The 23,574-nt window shown below is 40.1% G+C and overlaps 1 protein-coding gene across 5 annotated transcripts in view; it reads right to left on the minus strand.

The window, feature by feature from the left end:
- Nucleotides 1-23,574, minus strand: part of CSMD1 (CUB and Sushi multiple domains 1) — a 997,036-nt gene that overhangs the window by 216,257 nt on the left and 757,205 nt on the right. For all 5 annotated transcript variants that reach the window (XM_082215381.1, XM_082215380.1, XM_082215382.1 and 2 more), the window contains 6 exons: nucleotides 20,592-20,774; nucleotides 19,184-19,510; nucleotides 18,004-18,198; nucleotides 15,393-15,531; nucleotides 8,144-8,331; nucleotides 3,037-3,225 (listed from right to left, as the gene is read on the minus strand). In XM_082215381.1, coding sequence (XP_082071507.1) covers nucleotides 3,037-3,225; nucleotides 8,144-8,331; nucleotides 15,393-15,531; nucleotides 18,004-18,198; nucleotides 19,184-19,510; nucleotides 20,592-20,774 — 1,221 coding nt within the window. The remainder of the gene's footprint in view (nucleotides 1-3,036; nucleotides 3,226-8,143; nucleotides 8,332-15,392; nucleotides 15,532-18,003; nucleotides 18,199-19,183; nucleotides 19,511-20,591; nucleotides 20,775-23,574) is intronic.

The raw sequence follows: 23,574 nt of genomic DNA on the forward strand, positions 1-23,574 counted from the left end.
ACCATGTTGTTTATGTTTTACAAATAATAGGTCCCTGCTGAAATAGAAAAGTTGTAAACATCATCAGAGCAAATGAACTGATTAGGAGCAGGCAGTAGTAATAACACTGAAATGCATATACATCTGCATTAAGGTCTACTCAGAATTGCCAGTGAGTGCCTCATCTCCTTGGCAACCTGAGAGATAGTAAAGAATCTGACAAGACTGTGTCTCAAAAGAGATAATAAGAGAAAACTAGAATATGTGGGTTTTACATTTTAGAGAGGGTAGATTATGCAGAGCACTGATGAGGAAGGCTGTCAAACGTAGCGTCTAGCCAGAAAATGCTGTTCCGGTGGATGGGGTAGGGTGCAAGATTAACTGGGAGAAAGAACCTATGTTCAAATATATACCAAAAGGTATCAAAAATAAAATTAGCATACACAGAGACAATAATATAGATCCCTATATTTTCGGATTCTCAGGCCAATCACAAGGATAGTACAAAATGTAGAAACGGGTGTCTTTAGAAATTTCTTTATTTTTCTTTGATCTAGATTTGAGAGCTAAAAACCTGCATTATAAAGCTGTTATACTGATTCTATTCACACACACCCTAAAATTAATAATTCAGGGTGGGTTGTTCAGCAGATTTACCACATTCCTCTTCTTTTGTTTTTAAAGGAAAAAGAGATACACATTCCCCCCTGCAGACATACTAATTCTTTCAAAACCAAAACCCTGTGAAGATTAGAAGGCTGCTAGGACACTAAAAGAATACTTTCCATGGAATTCATAATAGATTGTTCTGATTTGCATGACACGAGTTGTATTGTTTATATGGGTAAATTACAAAGTGTTTGCGAAATTAGATTGCGGTATGTGCCCCATAACTTGCTTTGGTGTGCCTATAACTTGCCTTTTCCTGCATCTTTCCATTTTTAATACATTAAATATCTGACAATCAGCATTATATGTTGGCATATCTTTTCAGCTTTTGATTGACACGACCCAACATTCTCAAGTAAAGAAGCAATTGTAGTGTGAGAAAAATACACAATAAAATTCCACTTTTAGCATGCTGGGGGTGGGGAGGGGAATGGTTGTATTTCAGCTGGCACGTCATTCTCAATTCAAACTCTGACCTTAAACTAGAAAAATGTAGGGGTACTTTAATTGGGATTGCTTTCAGAAAAGAATAGTGTACCCATACATATTCACTCTCCCCCCGCCCCATCTCACTCCCCTCCTCCCTCTCTAGCAAAATGCCCCAATTATGGGCAAGAAAGAGGGGCTCACCCCCCAGTTCTGCAATTCATAACCAAATGTCACCACTGGGAAATGGAGAAATGGGGTTATAACTTCAGTACAGGCTCTGCCTCACATCTTTCTGACTCTGTGCTGAGGCTATTGAAACATGCTTCTGTCTGTAAATTCTTCATAACCAAAACAAAGCAGGCACTGTCACCCTCTCACTATCTCTGTCTCAGCTTGTGTGGGGGGGGGAGGGAGGAAGAGAGGAGATTGCAATCACTGTAGGTTTTAACTAGAAGCATTTGAAAGAGCAGGGTGCTGAGATTAAAGAAACCGAACATTCTAAATTATACAAACTTAGAAGATCTCATAATAAATACAGCCGTGATTTTCAGAACAGCTATAAAGTATGTTAAACAATAAAATATAGCAATCCCATGAGCCATAAATAAAGCAGAAGAAAAATGCCGTGTGTCAATAAAACTATCTCAAGAACTATGCCACAGTGTAGTTCAGCACTCTGAACAACATCAGCCCAAGCAGAAACTTTATGATTGAAATCTATATACCTGAAGAAGCACCATGAAAACTGCATTTTTTAGATATTCTGCAAAGTAGAATCACTCTTAGTCCTATCTTATTCATAATAAAATGCTTCATAATACTTCAGGTGGAAGTATTTTGCAATATTCAGGCAATAAAGAAAAGCCCATTTTGGTCTGTAGTATGTGATGGTTCTCCTGATTCTGTAAGATAATTTTCAAGTTGGTTGGTTCTACAAGATAGCTTTCAAGTTGGTTTTATTACTGTGTTCCGTAGGAATATGTGGTTCACTGACGAGAAGATCATTAATGACAGTTTCATCATTACTTATCTTCTTCTGCAATATGTAAATACGGTTATGTATTCTAGCGTGTGAATACATTTTTTTGCTGTTGTGATTTGTAATTCCAGACTTTATTGGAGACCTCTCTAGGGAAATTCAAAGGTTTTTAGGAGTTATTCTAAGTCTGGAAAGAAGATCGGCCCGGGGCTCACTCTGGTCACAGTTTCTCAAAATGTGATGTGTACAAACATTATTATTGTTATTATTTATTGAATTTATATACTGCCTATATGGAGGTAAAATATGCACAAAGTGCTTACATATTAGTAATAATTACTATTAAAACGCACCATATTAGGGGAAATTGCTTTGCAACAATGTGTCTTTGGGGAACAATTGCATAGGGGAAAAATGTGTGTACTAGGAGAAATATGCACTAAAATATGCACTGGTGAATTTTTATGAGAATTTTTTTTTACAAAGTAAAAACAGATGTGGAAATGTGAAGAACTCAATTTAAGATGGGAAAAATGAGAAACTGAAAGAAACTGAAAGCGACAGATCTGCCTATCCTTATCTCCAAGTCTTGGAAAGTACTTTCTTTAATAATATTCTAGCATAAAATGAACACTTCCCGTAGGTTTAGTGTTTCCCATCAGAGTGCTAGAATGGAGGAAGTTGGACCAGCAAAGCATTTCTCTCTTAGAGGTTTCGTGTCCTATGCTGAGCTAGACACACTTAGCACAAAGGTATATTTTCTGCTTTGGAATGTGCCCCAGAAAACCATACATTCATGGGAGCAGAGGAGTAGATATGATAAAGTGAAGAGGAGTTTCAGGAAAGAGCGTAGTGAATAATGCAATTTCTTTCTGTGTGTCCCCCCCCCCTTTTCCCTACATGAAAAGATGAGATATTACATCTTTTTAAATATAATTTATTTTGCAGAGGTCCAAGAGCAACTATTGCATAGTACGTACCATCGCAGCTAGGTAGTGCATGGTTCCACTGATGATTTCGTTCACACACAAGTGGTTCATCATCACTCCGAGTGTAACCTGGATCACAGCTAAAAGTGACTGTAGATCGGATGCTGAAGTTATTACCATGCCGATGGCCATTCACAGGAATACCTGGGTCAAGGCAGGAATCCGATTCCAGTGTAACACCTGGTCAGAGAAAGGGAAGGTGGACAAATATTAGAAGTTCACTGCAGAAGAGCAAATTATGTTGAGCTAAAACTAAAAAGAGAGAGAAAGCACTGAGTTTATAGAGGTTGGAAGCAACCCTTTAAAAAAGAGAGAGAAATTATAATTTTGTTACAAGTTATTTAAATAATCTATGCTTCAAAAAGAAGGATACAAAAATGTAATACGAGCAAGTAAGGAGAGGAATTTGACAAGGATATTAAGTAACGACATTGGATAGATGTCGTGATCATTTACTTTCCATTGCCCCCCGCGTTGTCTTTCTATATATTTGTACTTTATCTTCTACACAGGGAATGCTAATAAGGACAGTTCTTCCATGGTGTACTCTGCATGCTGTAACCTCCCTTTCTTCCCAGTTGAGACCTCAGAGTACCATCAGGAGCTAAGCAGACTTTGACCTCTGGAGAAAGAGGTGTAATATTTCTGGAATCACTAATGAACGGGAATTGGGACAGGCAAATATGACCTGTGTGTGGCTTGTCTCTTAGAAGCAGCTTTCCTCCAAATGCACAAAACTCCAGGGAAATCTCCAGTCAGGAGCAACCTACATGACCTATTGTAGAGGATGACAGATGTTGTAGTCCAAAACACATGCAGGGAACTATGTTGGCTATACCTGATTTAAATATTCTCCCAGCCATTTGGGTATTAAACTTTTCTAAAAAGCACTGGAATGCCTCTGAAAATTGTATGGTGCCAACTGTGTGCATCTGAAGTTATGGTTTAGTACTTGGATTAGAGTACCACTGCTGTCACTGAAATAGTTCTCTTTCCTGGTTATGGAGTTATTTTTCCCTCCAGGTAAAATAACTTTTAGCCCCTTCAAATAGCTGTAACTTAGTTTCCATCCCTCAAAAAGTGCTGATGCCTCTCTAAGTGCCAATCTCTGTAAAGCCACATGGTAGTTTATTTAAAGCTTACTATTACTGAAAAGCATAGATAGCAATCTTTGAAATGATACCCTGCCTAAGCTTTCGTTCTGAAGAGTTGTGTCAATAGTGGCACAAGGTTTTCAGCTTTTCATGGTGCAGTGGGTGGCTATTTTGAATCTCAGATGTTTAGCAGTGATAACTGGTTCTCATCACAACTGGATCGAGCTTTTGAGTGCTGGATAGGAAAAAGTTATTCAAATATGCCTATGTCAGCAGTACAAAAGAGGAAGCAGTGCAGCTTCTCCAGAAGAAACCTGTTGTGGACCTGAAATATCTGAATAATTACTGGGCAGTCACTAGCAAACCTTTCCTTGGCAAATGGCTTAAGTGGGAGGTTGCTCTAAAACTTCAGACACAGTTGGGTGAGGCCTGAGTTCCCAGTTCCATTTTAATCAGTTTTCAGGTGTGGATTTGGCACTGAAACTGCTTACGTTGTCCCAGTAAACAACATATTTCAGGATATAGAGATGGTGTATAAGCCCCTTGATTTTCCTGGACATCTTGGAGTTTTTTTATACCATCCAGTTCCTACTGAACTGGTTTGCCGTTTAGGTGGTTCATTTCCTACTTGGACAGTAAGTTTCAGAAGATGGTGCTGGAAGACTTTTATTTGACTCTAGCAGCTATGTGATAGAGTCCCACATCTTTTTTTGTTGTTCCCCTCTTGTATTTAAACATCTGCATGAGACTGGTGAATGAGGTCATACGGAGGTCTAAGGTGAGGTGTCACGATTATGCTGACAGCGCCTGCTTTTATCTTCTTTTCATAAAAGTAATGCAGGAATTGCACTAAACCACACAACTACTGCATTACGTGTATTTATAGTAATGGGCTCAAAGAGAGCCAATAAACTGGAGCCCAGTCCAGACAAAACAGAGATCCCATTGGTGGATGAAGGGTGCTTTATGTACCAGGCTTCATGGGTTTCAAAGCTTGTATTCAAATGTGCCTCCCTATACACTATGATGTTCAATGGAGGAGGCCCATGTCATCTGAGGTTGAGTGACTACAGGGGAAAATGCTTGCTCGGTGGTGGCACCTCAACTATGGAATGCATTACAGGCAGTGGCAGGGGATGGGGGGGGTCTCCTGTTAAAGTATCAAATAATATTTTGCATCATTTATAAATGTGCTATCATTGCAGTATTTCCAGCACAAAGTCAAGACACACCTCTCCACCAAGACTTTCAGATGAGTGGATATTTTCCTTCCTCTTCTACTGTTGGACTCCTATTTTGCTGCTCTTACAATTTTGTTTAGTTTTGCAGTTTAATTTACTGTTTTTAATGAACTGAATTTTGCTTTAAATTGTGGTTTTAATGTAACCTGCCCTGGGACCATTTGGTGGAGGTTGGGCTATAATAAATAAATAATCATACGCACATTGCTATCACGTTGCCCTGGTGTCTGTTTTCAATTCTGCTGACTGCTTTTATGCTGCTCTTTTTATATTGTAATGTCTTAATATTGCTGTAATGCTTTGGTTTACGGTGATTTTAACTTTTTTTCTAAGCAACCATGGGAACTGTTGGAAGGCTATGATATAAACTACTTAAATAAATAAAAAATACACATAGATACTAAAGCCAGTTCACTTTGCACAATATAGAAATACATTTTCATACATAATTTCTCAAAGTATCCTCCTCCCACCTCTTTCTAAACATACGGTAACCTTTGAAATTTCACTGCAAATGTAACAAGTTAGCGACGATTGAAAATAATTAGCAATGATTCATTTGCAGTAGTGAAGTAAAAGAATGTGCATCTTAAAAACTGCAGGGCGCCTCTCACTGAATAACTGCAGCCTTTCTCAAGACAAATGCAATAAAGAATAAGAGTTTAATGTTGAGAAAGACAGCATGGCAACAATGCAAGGGCACTATGTCTTCATTTCAGCACAGTCTCCACTTCCATTGCCAGTATTCTGTACGTCTGAGACACAACCCATTCCCTGTTACATAAAATCCACTCCATGTTTCTCCCTTCACCTCCCTTCTAGTCTGTCTCCAGCAGGAAAAAGGTAATGTTCTTATTGGCTAAAATTGGGAAGGCAGCCAACCTATTTCTGATTTACCTATTTTTAAATAGAATTTTAAATAGAAAATAGTTTTTTTCCTTTGTCTAAGATAACCTGACCTGAGCAAAGGGAAACCACCCTCATTTGCAACCAATAAATTTGAGGGGTTCTTCCTTGAAGCATGTTTTTGTGTGCAAGGTGGTTGTGAAGACCACCTGCATCACTGCACTCCAGATCACTGAAGGATCCCTGCACTCCTTAGAGCCCTGCAGGAGTACTGTTTGATACTTCTCTAGAGAGGCAAATATTGTTGTATTTGCTATGGCAGCAAAAGTGGAAACCTTCTACAGCTAGCTGGCAGGCCACTGGAGGGTGGCACATATTGGTGCTGATAATGGCAGTGGCAGGCCGGCCTATGAGTGCTGCATGGAGAGCATGATGCGCCACTCCTCTCAAGCCACCGGCTACCCCACGCAGCTCATTGTGGCTCATGGCAGAGCTGAGTGTGATTCTCTTCCAGAACTGTAGAGAAACAGCATTCTGTAAACTCCACTTTTCAATCCTAAATTTTCATTTTGTTAGCATGCTTGTTATAAATGGGAAAAGATGAATGCTCTAGTCATTTAAGCGCTAACAATGAAACTACTATCTACTTGTTAATAATGCATAAGGATACAATTGCTGCAATACATCCATATTGGAATGAATATTGGAAATTACCGTGCATGACTCTAGCACTACTTATGACAACAGAAATATGAAATACTCTGCTAGACTAGTTCTATATTATTATGATCACAATCAATATATTTTCACCTAAAGAATCATAGAGTATGAGAAACCTCTTATATTCTCTGGGAATAAATTCACACTTGAAACCTTCACCACTGTGGGATTTTATTTTACTTGCATTTTCATCTTTCAAAAATTGTAAGCAGGTTCTGACATCATAACCATAGAACGACTTCATAAAAGTCTGCTTCCTGGCTCATGGAAACTACCATGATGTTCAACTCTGGTAATTTTACTTTGTTTCTAAATCAGAATCAAAGTCCCAGTTTAAACTGTGGCTTCTGATTTTGCTTTGGAGGCAAGTTATAGGTTGGTGTAACAATAATTTGTCCCAATTCAGATATCAACAATTATTGTGAACCAGGAAGCAAAGCAAGCAATCTGTGCCCTCTTAACCATTTAATGACTGCAAAACTTATTGCAGGCATCTAGTTAGTTATACCAAATCAGAGAACAGAGGCATGCATCATAATGCAAGCAGAACTCTTGGAAATGAGACTTACTCCACTCTGCACACAAATAAAGAATGCCATGTTCCAATGTGAGGCGCTCCCATGCTCACAGTGAAATTCTGGATTGGGGTAAATGTTTTGATTTTTTTTAAGTACACACCTGCAGCAATGTATGATAATAGTTTTTTTAAAATAGTTTTTTATGTTGAAAAGTGCAATTCCAAACATGTCTACTCAAAGGTATGTCCCATTGAGTTCAATAGAGCTTACTCTCAGACAATAGTATAGGATTGCACACTCAATGTATAATAAGTGGTGCATACCTGATTCCATAAGTACAAGGATTTCCTCTTGTGCCATGGAACCTCTCCTCTCCTCTTCTTGTGCATACCCCATGTTCTCCCCAGATCTACTCCAGAGGGTTGGGGCAACCCCCAGAACAAATTTAGGGGACATGTGGGGGAAGGGGAGAGGGGAGAAGTTACATGACACAAGCAGAAACCCTAACACAGATTAAATTAGTCTGATACCACCCATTTCACTCTTAACCATTCCTATGTTACAGCCATTTACATTTTTTGCTGATTTATCAGGCACTCTGCCAATACACTTCTCATTCCCCACAATACCCACATTCGGTTATTACACTCATTTTAACTGAGAAAAATATCAGACTTACTTTCATAGTGAATCAAGAAACCAACACTTGAACGGCTGTTATCTGTAGTGAATAGGAGATACATGAAATTCCCAGTGCTAATAAGGAACTGTGGTGCTTGTGTGCCATGGTATTCCCCAATTAATGGAGAAGAACTCGTCGGCCCATCTCTGACTTCCAGTGTATCGTAATTTACTTCTGTCTGGAACCTGTAAAAACAGAATGACAAATTGCAACACGTATGACTTCAAAGCTGACATTTCTAAAACAACAACAATCTCATTAGATTGCCTGGGCTTGTTGGTGGAATCCCATGGAACATTTATGCTGCAAAGGTTTCTGCTCTCCGAAGGTTATTGCTTACTTCTGGGTAAAAAGAACATAATCCACAGTAGGTAGCAAACTAAATTGAAGTAGGATGAGGCGGGGGCGCTTGCAAGAAAGAAGCAGTGGAGGATCTCTCAGAAAAGGATGGAGTGTTCCTGCCTGTCACAGTAGTCAAATACTAGGGTAGATGGGGCAATGGTCTGGTTATATTTGTGGATACTCCATGTGCACAATATTTTACATGCAGGAGAGGGATCTTAGCTCAGTGGTAGTGTCAGAAGGGAGTGTGGATGCTTGCGAAGATAACAGCCCGGACTCCAGCCTCTCTTTTCAGGATTTATTGAGTGCAAACTTATGTACAGTGCAGAAGTTTCAAAACCATGTCTGCCTCAATCGCTAGCAGAATCCGGAAGTGCCTTCTTCCTATTTCCCCTCCAGCAAAGAAAACCCGGAAGCCCCTCTACCCGTCTTTTTTCATTACGTGGAAAACTAAGCGACGGAAACTGCTCATTCCCTCCCATGGTAGCAGTTTTTTGGCTCCGCTCTCTCTTGTCTTCCTTGTCTCCTGAAAACTGCCCCTCCCCAGACTCTGACGAAGTGCAGCTGCTCAACAGAGGAGGAGGCTCTCTGTACGTTCCTGTCTCTCCCCTCCCCTGAAAACAGATCCCTGACAGGTAGGCCTCATGATCTGCATGCACTAGGCCTCCAGCAGCTCCAACCAAGAAATTCCAGGTTGCAGAAGGCCTTAGAGATCTACTACCCAGAGCTGACAACACTACTCAGTGTAATATTAGAGCAGTCCAGGGAGGACAGAGGCCCTCATGGAAGAGCTGTGGTGGTTCAGTGGTAAGAGCATATGCTCTCCATGCAAAAGATACCAGTTTCAATCCCCATCATCTCCAGGTAAAGCTGGAAGAGATCCCATTCTGAAATCCTGGACAGCAGCTGTCAGTCAGTGTAGATAATACTGAACAAGATGGACTAATGCTCTGACTCTGTATATGGGAGCTTCTTGTGTGTTGCCACAATTCTCACACCAATGACATATTATCAGAAGGTGCACTGAAGTCCTTTCTTACCTAACTTTTCATTCACTTCATTGGTTCTTGAATTAGCTGGTGGTGTTGAGCCATTAACTCTTACATATGGAAAATCATTATCACTATGACACACAAAGCAAGGAATAAGAGTGGGGTTATTTAAAGAGGTCAGTGGAAATGGTGGCCCAAGAAGAACCATGGTCCTCTACTCCGTTCCAGTCTAGTTCCCTGTCTCCTGGGAAATAGTGTTTTCCAGTTTAATAACTTTAGATTCACAAAGCCTGACTGAGCATGAAATCATCCTCCAAGGGTCATTTCTTCATCAAATCCACTCAGTTCCCCAGTGGTATATACAGCTTGGCTTCAGTTTTGACTGATGTGCAACACAATCTAATTGCGCCTAAATATTTGTAGATACATTTGACAGCCACTTGAACTAGAAAAATATGAACCTTTTACTGCAGTTTTTGTGTCAAGCCTTTTTCCCTCCTCCTGTTTGCGAAGGCATCACCAAAGGCATTCATGTAGAAACAAAACACTCTCATTGTGTAGCACTGCTAACCTTTTAAACCAGATATGACACATAGTAGAGCTCTATAACGGTAATAAGTTTGGTCTCAAAGGACGAAGGGAAGCTGCAGGAGACCTGCGTTCATATCTAATGTGGAACAGAACTGGGGAAGGGCCGTAACTCAGTGGCAGAGGATCTGATTTGCATGCAGAAGTTCAAAGGTTCATTCCCCGCATTTCCAACTGGGGCTAGGAATGTACTCAGAACAGACACTCTCAGTCAGTAAAGACAATACTGAGATAGATGGACCAATGGCTTCACTCAGTCTGAGGCAGTTACCTATGTTTACTTCAGATAGCAAACACTTTGCAGAAGTCCTGACAAAAATAAGCATGCTTACTTGGATCAAGGGAGCATGATAATGGTGTTGTTTTTTACTACAGATGACTGAAAACAGGAGTTTATGCAAGAAATATTTGTGAAAACAATATATACAACACCCTTGTACATTATATAACAATTAGCAGGCACACATAAATATGAACCTAAATCCACAAATCCCATAAACTGATAAATTGGGGAGGGAAGGAAATACATAATCTTTTAAGGCTTTTTCCAGAAATAATGTACATTGTATTACGTCCATATATTAATATACAACTGAAGCACACAAACACATGAAACCTAGTAAGTTTCACCGAAAACAAAATACAAATATAGTCAGTCTTTGAGGCAAAACTGTACTAGATAACATAATCAGAAATGTAACCAATCATATACAGGATGAGTCTTTTAAAAGAGGCCCCATGGAACATGTGTACTCTGTATCCACAGGGCCTATTTTAAAGGACTCACCATATATATATAGTCGTCAACTATTGTCCCTCTGCCTAAAAAATCCACAATCAGTATATGACTATAGACCAGTTGCACTGACTCCAATCATCATGAAGTGTTTTGAGAAACTGGTGCGCCGTCACATTATCTCCTGTCTTCCATCAACTTTTGACAACTACCAGTTTGCATACAGAGCAAATAGATCCACAGAAGACGCCATCAATACCACTCTCCATGCTGCTCTGTCCCATCTGGAGCAGCCGGGGAGTTATGTGAGGCTGCTGTTTGTGGATTTTAGCTCTGCTTTTAACACTATCCTCCCCCATAGACTGGTGTCCAAGCTAGAGGCGATTGGACTCTCCAACTCCACCTGTCTCTGGGTTTTGGATTTTTTGTCAGAACGTTCCCAGAGGGTTAGAGTAGGGTCACACATGTCCACAGCCCTTAGCCTTAACACCGGCTCACCACAGGGTTGTGTGTTGAGTCCCCTGCTCTACACTATCTATACGTATGACTGTACAGCCATCTATTCCAGCAACAAAATCATCAAGTTTGCTGATGACACTACGGTGGTAGGGCTCATTTCAGGAGGGGATGAGTCCGCCTATCGGGACGAGGTGGAGCGGCTCTGTGTTTGGTGTGGAGAGAACAATCTGGCTCTTAATACGGCTAAGACCAAGGAATTGGTGGTGGATTACAGGGAAAAAAAGGCGGACATTCAGCCCTTGTATATCAACGGGGAACGGGTGGAGAGGGTGGCGGAATTCAGGTTTTTGGGAGTAGCTATCGATCAGGGCATGACTTGGAGCGCACATACCACTGCTCTGGTGAAGAAGGCCCAGCAGAGAATTTATTTCCTCAGACTTTTAAAGAAGAACAATCTGAGTGAGAGACTGCTGGTGTCCTTCTACCGAGGCTCCATAGAGAGCATTCTTACATACTGTATTTGTGCTTGGTTCTCCAGTTGTACAGCTAGGGAGAGGAAGGTGCTCCAGAAGGTCATAACCACAGCCCAAAGGATTATTGGTCATCCTCTCCCATCTTTGGAAGAACTGTACGGTTCCCGTTGTCTTAGGAAAGCAAATAACATCCTGCAGGATTCATCTCACCCGGGACACTGTCTGTTTGCACTACTGCCTTCTGGCAGAAGATATAGAAACATCAAGTCAAAGACAAATAGACTGAAAAACAGTTTCTATCCAAGAGCTGTGGCCCTTTTGAATGCTGTAACTCGTTAGTGTGACCTGGGAGTTTGATGGGTGTGGTGTGGGTGTGGCTGGAATGTGGTTTGTTTGGTTGTTGTTGTTGTCTTGCTTTTGTTGTTTTAAGGGATGGCATCCAATTTCGTTGCACTTTGTGCAATGTTGCACTTGTGTAATGACAATAAAGAATCTATCTATCTATCTATCTATCTATCTATCTATCTATATATATGAATGATGCAGTGGCGTAGCGTGGGTTGTCAGCACCCGGGGCAAGGCAAGTAATTTGCGCCCCCTAACCCGTGGATTTGCGCCCCCTAACCCGTGGATTTGCGCCCCCTAACCCGTGGATTTGCGCCCCCTAACCCTAACCCCCAGATGTTGCACCCGGTGCGGCCGGCCCCCCCTGCACCCCCCACGCTACGCCACTGGAATGATGAAAAACTATGTTCATTTATTTGACTGTAAGTCGCCACACAGTACATAAAATTAGGCTGCATAACTGAAATCCTGAACAGAGACTGATTAAGACTGCAAATCTAAACACACTTCCACTGGATACAGTGAGACTTATTACTGAATAAATATGAAAACCATTGTGCTATAATCCTATTGATTAGATGGTATTTGATGCTAAAATGATCATTCCATCAGGGCAACAGCACCCCTTCCCCCGCTCCTCCCACGCACTGTTCCAAAGGACCTTGTGAACTATTCACAGGTGAAGAACTAATGTATATCCAACCTCCATGATTACATTCAGGATGCTGGAACTCATCCCATCAAAAGTTATGCTCTGCAAATATTCTCTAACCCCTCCATTCTTCCAGAGGCACTCTTTAACATATTCATTTACATATATTCAACTCCAGATGTGTAAACTATCTTGATTTTTCAATGAAAGAACATCATGGTGTCCAGCCTCAAGCTGACACTTCTTGATTATTTAAAATAATTTGGGTTTGTAAGTGGTACTCTAACCACAGCAGTGGGTTAGAGTACCACTGGTTTCAGTACAGCCAGATTTGTAAATTGTTCACCCACATCACATAATTCCCTTTTACCACCGTAAATCAATTACCCAAGGCATCTCTTTCACCAATTTTGTGAAGAATGAAGGCTTATTACAACTGTGTTCTTAAGAATAAGGTGGTTGTTAAAAGCATTCAAAATATATAATTACCCAGCAACATGAAATTGATCCAGGTTATTCTGTTAGTTATACAGAACTCTGTGTGGTGGATAGTTACACAGAACTAATGTTGGATTAGACCAAGGTTTATCTAAACCAACATTCATAATTAAACAGCAGCTAGTCGGATGCTACTCAGCAGGAAATTCCCTGAAGTGTGTTCCCTGCATCTGATATTTAGGAATACACAGCTCCCCTATATGATAGCTTCTTTTAGCAATTATAGAGAATTACTGTCCACATTAATGCAAGGCTGAAGTCGGTGTCACAGAAATCTCTGTTGCTTTCAGTGCCAGAATGGAAATGTAGCCCCTGAGGCTATCATTGTATCCCAATGTTTTCCCAAAGATAACACTCAAGGGTTAGACAAAAATAATAAAGCTTTTCGGGGGGGGGGGGTGCTATGTTTATAAGCAAGGTGACCAAAATAAGTTCCCCTTGTTTTTTGAAAGAAAGGGGAAAAGCTTTGCCATCACATTTCTTTACCAAAAATGAATCCCTGCAAATGATTCTACACCATTCTGTTTGAATGGAGAAGGGATGTTACAGGGCTGTCCCATGACCCCCGCCACACAAAACAGATCATAGAATCATAGAATCATAGAGTTGGAAGAGACCACAAGGGCCGAGTCCAACCCCCTGCCAAGCAGGAAACAATGTATCATTTATATAATAAATTTCAATGTAGATGAATAATACATTTCAATGTAGATGAAATGTATTATTCATGTAGTTATCAAAAACAATATTTTTTTAAGAGGGGAAATCAAAACGCTAATGCCCATAACTAAATGCTGAATAGTTACAGAAGCATCTACATAATGACTGTAGATACCATATAGACTGCTGCTCAGTTCAGGCATTAACTCAAACCCAGACTGTTCATGAATCCTCTTATATCTCTAGAAACAATAAGTTCATCACTCTAAGACAAAAACTCAGCCACCCTTGCAGTTACACCCAGGCTAATGTCAGATAGAGTCTGATATTTTCATTGTGCCGTGATGTTAGACCACTGAAAAAAGGGGATAGCACATTTGTGTAGCTGGTTGGACAGTAGAAAAGAGTATGTTCTACACTGTCCGGCACATTCAAAAAACACCCACAATGTCTATCATTTCTGGGAATTTTTAAAAACAAAAGCTGAGGGGGGGAAAGTTCAATTAGGCTAACATAAAGGCCCTGCGTTTCAACTGGAATTATTAATTTTGAGATATAAGTGACCCTGTTAACTGTTTTATTTAAACCATAGAACTTGGGGGAGCAAATTATATGTACAGCTTACCCGACATTTTGTTTTTCAATGTCCCTTAATCTGGTTTGAATATTGCGATAAATATATTGCTCACCTGAATTATATAATAATAATAATAATAATAATAATAATAATAATAATAATAATAATGTTACTATTTATACCCCACCCATCTGGCTGGGTTTCCCCAGCCACTCTGGGCAGCTTACAGCACTTTTTTTTGGTAAAACATTTTTTTGTAAAACAAATTTTCCCGATACAGGGTTGCCGTCTGATTTTCTACAGGCAGATGTTGGCTACCCCTGGTTTACAAGAAAGTGTAGTGACAACACCTTAAAAGAGGGATGGGGAAGCTGTGGCCGTCTAGATGTTTATGAGGTATTTTTATACCGCCTTTCTATGACTACACACAAGGCAGTTTAGAATTTTCAATTAATTACATATAATCTGATAGACCTAAAAAGGGGGAAAGGGATAGAAAGGGAAGTGAGAAAGATAAGGCAAGGTCAGGAATGGTACCAATCATTACGTAATGTTAGACAACTGTTAAGGCGACCAAACTGAGTGGCCACTGAAGGAGAGCGTGGAACCAAACTGCAGTCAGCCCAACCAGGCCTTATGATTTCATTTCTGCTGCAGCCAGATGGAGCGGCTGCTAATTCTGGGAGTACAGGAATCACATAGTAATTGGTCCCAGGCCTTGTCTCATCTTTCATTTGGATGCAACATGGTGGAATGGGTAGTAAGAGACAGCTGGGCAAGGTTGTTGGACTCTAATTCCCATCAGCCCCTGCCAGCCTGGCCAATGGTCAGGCATGATGTGTGTTGTAATTCAACAGCATCTACACTGTTACCATTTCAAACAATTGCAACATTCAGCTGCGGATCTGTTTTTCAGATACTCACTTATCAAATGTGATCTTTATAGAGTGCCCTTGCTTTGCCTCGATTACCCATTCACAGTTTAACGAGTCTTTGTAGTAACCTGGCCATCCTGGTGGCAAGATAACGCCACTAGATGCTGTCAGGTGGCCACCGCAAGGTGCTGGAAGAGAAACAGAAAGATACAATCAAATTGGTAATCCCAACAGAGAAATGCTATAAATCACATTGCATAAAATTGCTCAATTGCAACTTCCAGCATGCCTTATCACAACCAGAAAGTGCAGAATATCCTTCAGTGTTGAACACACAAGGCACTCTTAAGTGTTAATTCTGACGCTCTGTACTTTCACTTAACCACTCCATATTCCTGCTTGTGGTTGCACCGATTCACCTGCTCCATATATTGGCTAAGCTGCCTGGTGCTATAAATTTGTTGTGCCCTGGCAAGCCCTGTCTCTCCCCCACCCTCTCTGTACCATAAAGGGTAAAGGTAAAGGTACACCTGCCCGTACGGGCCAGTCTTGACAGACTCTAGGGTTTTGCGCTCATCTCACTCTAGAGGCCGGGAGCCGGCGCCGTCTGAAGACAGTTCCGGGTCACGTGGCCAGCGTGATGAAGCTGCTCTGGCGAGACAGCACCAGCGCAGCACATGGAAATGCCGTTTACCTTCCCACTATAAAGCGATACCTATTTATCTACTTGCACTTTTAAGGCTGCTTTCGAACTGCTAGGTGGGCAGGAGCTGGGACCGAACGACGGGAGCTCACCCCACCACGGGGATTCGAACCGCCGACCATGCGATTGGCAAGTCCTAGGCGCTGAGGCTTTACCCACAGCGCCACCCGCGTCCCTTCTCTGTACCATAATGAAGGCAAAATGTTTTTCTATTATTTCACATCAGGTATAAATGGCAGCTGTTGGCCTAGCAGCACCAATACAATATTGGCTGGGATACCAGCACAGAGTCTTAAAACAATTAGGTCATATCATAAGCACACCTTATATTTAAAGCACATGGCTTCCCCCAAAGAATCCTGGGAAGTATAGTTTACTCCTCAAAGAGCTTCTATTCCCAGCAGCCTTAACAAACTACAGGTTCACAGGATTCTTTGAGGTAGCCATGTGAGGTAGCCAAGCAGATGTGACCTTAGTTGTCTGCATAGCAGCTGAGAGTGTGCAAGTGTGGTATAATGAATGTTAGACTTATACCAGGAATATTCATGCTCAAATCCCTACTCAGACATGAAATCTACTGGGCGACCTTAAGCCAATCAACCTTCCAGCCTAACCTAAGCCACTCATATGAAAATTTTGGTTTTGTGGAAAGGAGGGATAAAAATTTAACATATAACAAAGAAATTATGAAATCATACAATGAAATTTATATAATCCAGCACAAAATGCATTTTATGTAAATCCTGTGGCTTCTAAACCAGTCTTCTTGAGTGATCATTTTTTAACAGGCTGGGTGGCATTGCTATTTCTCTCACTGAAGTAGGCCATTGCTTCATAAATATTCCTATTTCATGTTAAATGCACTGCATGTAAGCTCGTAGGCAGATACACCAGCTGGTGTAAGTAAAAGAGCACCCAAATCCTATTACAGTTCACACTAGATGAAATCTGTTAAAGTTAGATTTATTAACACGGAGAATATTCAAAAGCAGATGTTAGGCCACTCAATCTATTTGTTAATTGCCACCCATATTCAGCATGCCAACTAGCAGAAGAGGAGAGGTTGTATAGTTGGGAGGCGAAAGGCAAAATTTCCCAGTGTTGCTTTTGATTTCATGACTTAAATCAGCCAAATAATCACAGAATCCTCTGGACATGAACCTACATCTTAGCTGCATGTCAAGGTTAGCCAATGTTGGGCCCTTCAGATGTTGTTGGACGCCAAGTCCCACCATTCCTGACAACTGCGCATGCTGGCTGGGACTGGTGCATGTCCAACATCCGGAGGGCACCATTTTTGTTGTCCCTGCTGTATATCAAGCCATTTATTAAAATAGCGATCCTATGCATGCTTACTCAGAACTGTATTCAACAAGACAAGCATCATTATGATTGCAGCCTAACCCACTTTTATCTCTAGATACAATTTGTGAGAGTCTATAGAAAACTAAAGCATTGCTGCCTTTAACATTTGTGTATGCATGCGCGCACACATCAACAGTAATTAATATTCTCTAACTCCACATATTGTCATTGATGCTCCTATGGATGACAAAGGAGGGCTGTGGTTCTTCTTGTGGGAAGTCAATGTTGTGCTCAGTTTTTTCCAAGTACAATGGCCCAAACATTTCTATGCCAAGCAGATAAGTCTAGATATTCCAGGGATTTCCATCAACTACTGATCACCATGCAGCAAACAACAAATAACATACCAATTGCTTACATTTAATATTATGGTTTTCTTGCTCAAATACTAAGATCCGAAACAATTCTAGAGTTAAGATATTGTGTCCCCCTCTTGGTGGATGCCTGTCATTTCTCTATCTCTTTCTCTGAGTTTTATACTGAGTCTTTGATTTTTTATTTTATTGCTGTCTTTATTGCCTTAATATTAACAGCATACATAATATCTAAAGAAAATCAGTATGTGCATTCTAGAGCACGGTCAAATCCTTACCTTCACATCTCGGAACAGTTGAACTCCACACAACATTTCCATCCTGCATAACACAAGTTATGGTCTCTGAGCCCTGGGTTTTCACAAAGCCATCGTCGCAATGAAAAGAAACAGAACTTCCTAGAAGGAATCTGTCTCCAAAGCGCTTTCCGTTTATGGGGATTCCTGGATCATGACACTCATTCTGACCAAATGCTGAGCGCCAAAGGAAATAAAAAGTAAAGCCAATTAATTAATTGGTTGTAAGTATATTTGGATGCATGATTCAAAACAAGACAACTAGTCTCCTTAACTGACCTATCTTTGGGCTTACATGATTCTTTAGTGATTATCTGACTACCTGCAGTCAACCATGTTCAAAATGTATGAGCATTTTGATTTTTTCAGTGGTGACATATGTTTTTGAGTCAAACAGAACTACTGAGATTAGTATTAACTTTGTTTCTAAATATCCCAGCTCAGCTAGAGAGCATGCATGTGGGGAAATGCTTAATTCCATCATGCATTTTAATTTTTAATTTAATTTCTTTTTCATGTGCACATTACCAAAAAAATAAATAAATTACAACCCCAAAATTAACATGCAGTTATTAGTAATGATAGCTTTGAACACCTTTATGTTCAAAGGGATTATACCTCTGCATACAAGCTGCTAGAGGGTGAACAGCAAAAAAGCAGTAACCTGCACACAGTTCTTCTGATTTTTCTGAAAACATCTGCCTGGACACAAGACTCAGACTAGATAAAACAGATAGCTGCTGTTGACTCCAACCATCTCTGATTACTAGCAGTGCTGGCTGGGGCTAATGGAATCATAAAATTATAGAGATGGAAGGGTCATCTTGTCCAACCTCTTGCAACGCAGGACTCTTTTGCCCAACATGGGGCTTGAACCCACAACTCTGAGATTAAGAGTCTCACGCTCTACCATCTGAGCTATCTGACCATCAACATCTGGAAGTCCACAGTTTCCCTATCCTGATTTAAACTAACAAATGCTTAATGATATTTCTGAAAGACATTGTGCAGTCAAAGTCAAGTGCTTTTAAAGCCCTAATTATTTTGTTGGGTTTGTTAAGCATGTACTTCAGCTCTCTGAAGCCTAGCTCTTAAAAGTGCTTATTCTTAGCCGCATAATGCCCATTGTGTTTAGTATACAACTCAGAGAATGCACACTTACTCGTGTATGATATATTGAATCCTCTTCCTGTAGTGGAATGATCCGACTGAAATTCAAGACGTACTATGTGCCCATTGCTAGCTATTTGGGAAGGCACATCATTGCCAGAAAAAGTACCAAGTGCTGGTAAGTCAGAAATCCCATCATCCTTCACTGTCAGGTAATCAAACTGAGGCTCTACATCAAAGTCATTGAAAATAAGATGTATTCTGCTTCCTGGTTCTGAAATTATCAACCATACACAATTCATGTTGTTTCCATACTCCTCAGGGTAGTTTGGTGAAAGTATAATTCCTGAAGGTGTTGTGAAGTTGAAGAAACATGAGACTATTAAAAAAGAGAAAATGAAACACTTTGAACGATGCATGTGTTAAAAATACAAATTCTAAAAGGCATCATGTCTAGGCTATACCTCCTGGAAAAATGAAATGTTTTCCATTGTTGTAGGGAAAAGTCCCACCTAAAAAACAAAGCCTGCAGTTGTGACTTTGCTGCCACATTTTCATTTGGGGGATCTTTTTTAAAAAAAACACACAAAACTATATATATATTGTGTGTGTGTGTGTGTGTGTGTGTGTGTGTGTATAGTGTGTGTGTGTCCTATATATATATATATATATATATATATATATATATATATGCAGGTTTTGGTGTCTTCGGGTGTCTTCCCGTGTAAGAGTCGGGGTGTCTGTGCGACGTTTCGACGAGGTCTCACTCGTCATCTTCAGGCTGGTGCTTTCGGCTTCTTGTTACTGGAGTAACAAGAAGCCGAAAGCACCAGCCTGAAGATGACGAGTGAGACCTCGTCGAAACGTCGCACAGACACCCCGACTCTTACACGGGAAGACACCCGAAGACACCAAAACCTGCATTCCTGTACCCGTGAAAATCTACGAAAGCATATATATATATATATATATATATATATATATATATATATATACATCATAGCATATAGTTCTCACCTTTTGCAGCTGGTTATAAAACAGCTACAGTATTCCTAAATTAATTAATACTCTATGCAACTTCAATAAGTTCATTATGACTATTTTGCAATATTGTCCACTCTAAATACATGTTCTATAGGGCATGGTCAATTCCTTTAGGCATGTTTTAATTAAGAAAATATTATATTGAAAGCACTAGAATATATATGAAAGAGGTCAGGTATAGTAAAATAGAACTAAGTGATAGAATCAGAGAACTGTAGAGTTGAAAGGAGTCCTGAGGGTCATCTTATCCAACCCCCCAATGAAGGAACCCTGCCCACAGCATCTCTGGGTGGGCTTGAACCACCAACCCTTTGGTTAACAGCCAGACACACTGACCCATCATGCCACCTATGGTATGCTGCATGCTGTTTCTAAAGGTAACGGAAGGTCAAGAAAGAAAATGAATTGTAACTTACAAACACAACTGGGTTTATTGCCGGACCACTGGTTATTCTGCTGGCATGTGATCATTCTCTCTCCCACAAGTTCAAAGGCCGCTTGACATTCAAAAGTAAGTGTGTCTCCGTGTAGAAAACTATTGCCAGTCCTCTTCCCATAGGACGGAATCCCAGGATCACCACAGCCGCCTTTCTCTATTTCTATAGAAATGGAGGTAAAACAACTGGCAGAATTAAAATTAGCACTCTGCATGCACACAGAGACACTTGCTTCACTAGTGATTACTTAACCATTACATTGTTGAATATTACTTTATTTTATATAAGTCATTCCATTTTAAAGTTCTGTTTTATTATGATGTTCTGTATCGGATCAGATTATTATAGGGTTATGTTCATTGTTGTGTATTTTGTTGTTGTAAACCGCATTGTGCATAGTAATTTAGAGAGGCAGTACACAAATTAAAAGTAAAATGAAATGAAATGGGTTCTTTAAAAATGAAATAAAATACTGTGTCTGATTCTAGGTACCATATTTTAAGAAAGGTGGAGGCACTGGGAATAGATTCAGAAGAGAGCAATGAAGATGGATCAGGGGTGTGGAAAACAAGTACTGTGAGGAAAAGTTGAAGAACTGGGTATGTTATGCCCAGAGAAGAGAAGACTGGTGGCGAACATCATGCCTTATACTGAGTAAGACCCTTGGTCAACTTAGCTCAGTTTTGGCTACACTGACTAGCACAGCTCTCCAGGATTCAAGCAGAGGTCTTTCTCAGCCCTATCCAGAGATGCCAGGCATTGAACCTTGGCCTAACACATTCAAATCAGAAGCTCTACAGCTGAACCACAACCCTTTCCCCAGACTACAGCACTCTTCTAATGCCTGAGAGTCCAGAGGAAGGACTAGATCTGATGAGCTTGTTAGACAGGAGAAACTTCTGAAGGGTAAGAGAAGTTTGACAATGGAACAAATTAAGTTCCTCCTGAGCTTGTCTAATGTAGACTTTATATGAATACTACATCTAGCATAAAACACTGTTTGAAATAATAGCAACAATGATAACCGTTTCTGTTGTTTTGCTAACCTACTTATACTGGCAATACAAACTTCATCCCCTCTAGGATTATTTTTTGTACTCATTCCATCTCAAACTTCTTTTGATCTAAGTGATTAGAACTGCAGGAACTTTCTGAAGTTTGAGAATGCACTATGAAGTTCTTCAGCTCGGATTTAACATCAGCTTCCTCTGGTTTGCCAATAATATTAACATAAATCCTATTCAATTGTTTCCTGCTTTCATGTACTCTGTTTGGCGGTTCAGGCAAAAAGACCTTTTTATCTTGTTTGTAAACCAGCAATATTTACCATCTTTGGGGACTTATTATCTTCTCAGTGTAAATAGAATGACAAGATTAAACTTCCCCACAAACTGGGATGAGATGATCATACACTTCTGAATTTAATCAAAGTCTTTCTGCACCACAGCTTTCTTCCTTCAAGGGAAGAACTGTGGCAGTTTTGAAGAAATATACGCATGTTACAAATAACAAAAAAATACAAGAAATTCTATACATATTGATTTGAAGAATAGGGAATTCTAGGTTAAAGGTTTTCATGCTTTTCTAAGGTGTAAAAACATATGGGAGACAGAAATAGTACACCTATAACAAGCTGTTACAATACAATTAAAATTTAATACATTTTGGACCAATAATCCACAGTTTCCATTTAAACCACTACAATTATGAGTATGACAAAATGGCTGAAGAAATAATCACCTATCTGATCATGCATAATTGGGAGGCAGGGAGCAGAACGGCAACTGAAGACCTGGCCATGGATATGTGTTTTGATGGAGGTGTGAAAGAGGGCATAGAAGCTGCTTAAGACTATGTCTTCAGGATCATGAATGACTGAATGAAGCAAGACCTGTGATCATACAGAAAATGTGGGAATGGGACCAGCTCATCTTTGTAACGTGAAATGGCTACAGTGTCACAAGGCACCCAATTTTTCAGATCCCTAAAGTAAATGAGGAGCAGGAATGACAGGCGTTAGTCAAATCTCCCAATCTACGGCCTGCATTGGACTGCTTCTACTTTGGTTGTTTGCACAAGAGCCAGTACTTTATGCACTTGCAGAACTATTCATTTATCTTGTGAATTCATTGTGCAAACCCCTAACCTCAAGCTATCACAGGATTAAGAAATGTAGCCACTGCTAAGCAGCTGTGTTTTAGATGCTACCAAGAAGCTTCCTTCCATATATGAATTGCTCTAGTTGTATTAGGGGCACCCGGGGGAAAAAATGTGTAAAAAGCAACTGAACAACAATTGATGTAGAGGGTGAATCTGTGGTTATTCCAATTACACAGCATCAATACTAATTGCAGTTCAACACATAAACAGTGAAGAGAAAGCCTATTAAAGTATACGATCAACACAGAAACAACAAAGAGTTTTATGGTACTTTAAAGGCTAACAAATTTATCATAGAACAAGTTTTCCTGGACTAGAATCCAATTCATCAAAAGCTTGTTGGCATGAAGGGAGAAAAAGCCTGCAAAAGGTGGAGTTAAATGGCAACGAAATACAAGAAGTAGCTTGTAACGATTCAATTAAGAGTTTAAATATATGCAAAACAAGTATAGTGACCATTAATAACAGCAGCAATTGGTTCCGACACAATCATCTTAGCATTACTAATAAATTCACATCTGTACTGTAGTGGAATTTTTTTTATATAGACTGATAACTCTTGTCATTAGTTATTATTCAGCCACTACACACTAGAGTTTCCCTGTGAAATTCCTCTGTTGGAGAATGGCAACTTGCCACTGGCACTGCCTTTCAGAAATGGGAAATTGCCAAGACTGCCATTCTGCAACAGAATGGCTGTTGTTCTTGCTGAATCTGAATTAACGGGACCACCCTCCTGGAAGGTGATCGACACAGTGGTGTTTGTCAAAAACCAAAAGAAGATAGTTAATAGGATACTTGA

Source organism: Podarcis vaucheri (genome assembly GCF_965113315.1).
Source record: "Podarcis vaucheri genome assembly, chromosome: 3".
NCBI lineage: Eukaryota > Metazoa > Chordata > Lepidosauria > Squamata > Lacertidae > Podarcis > Podarcis vaucheri.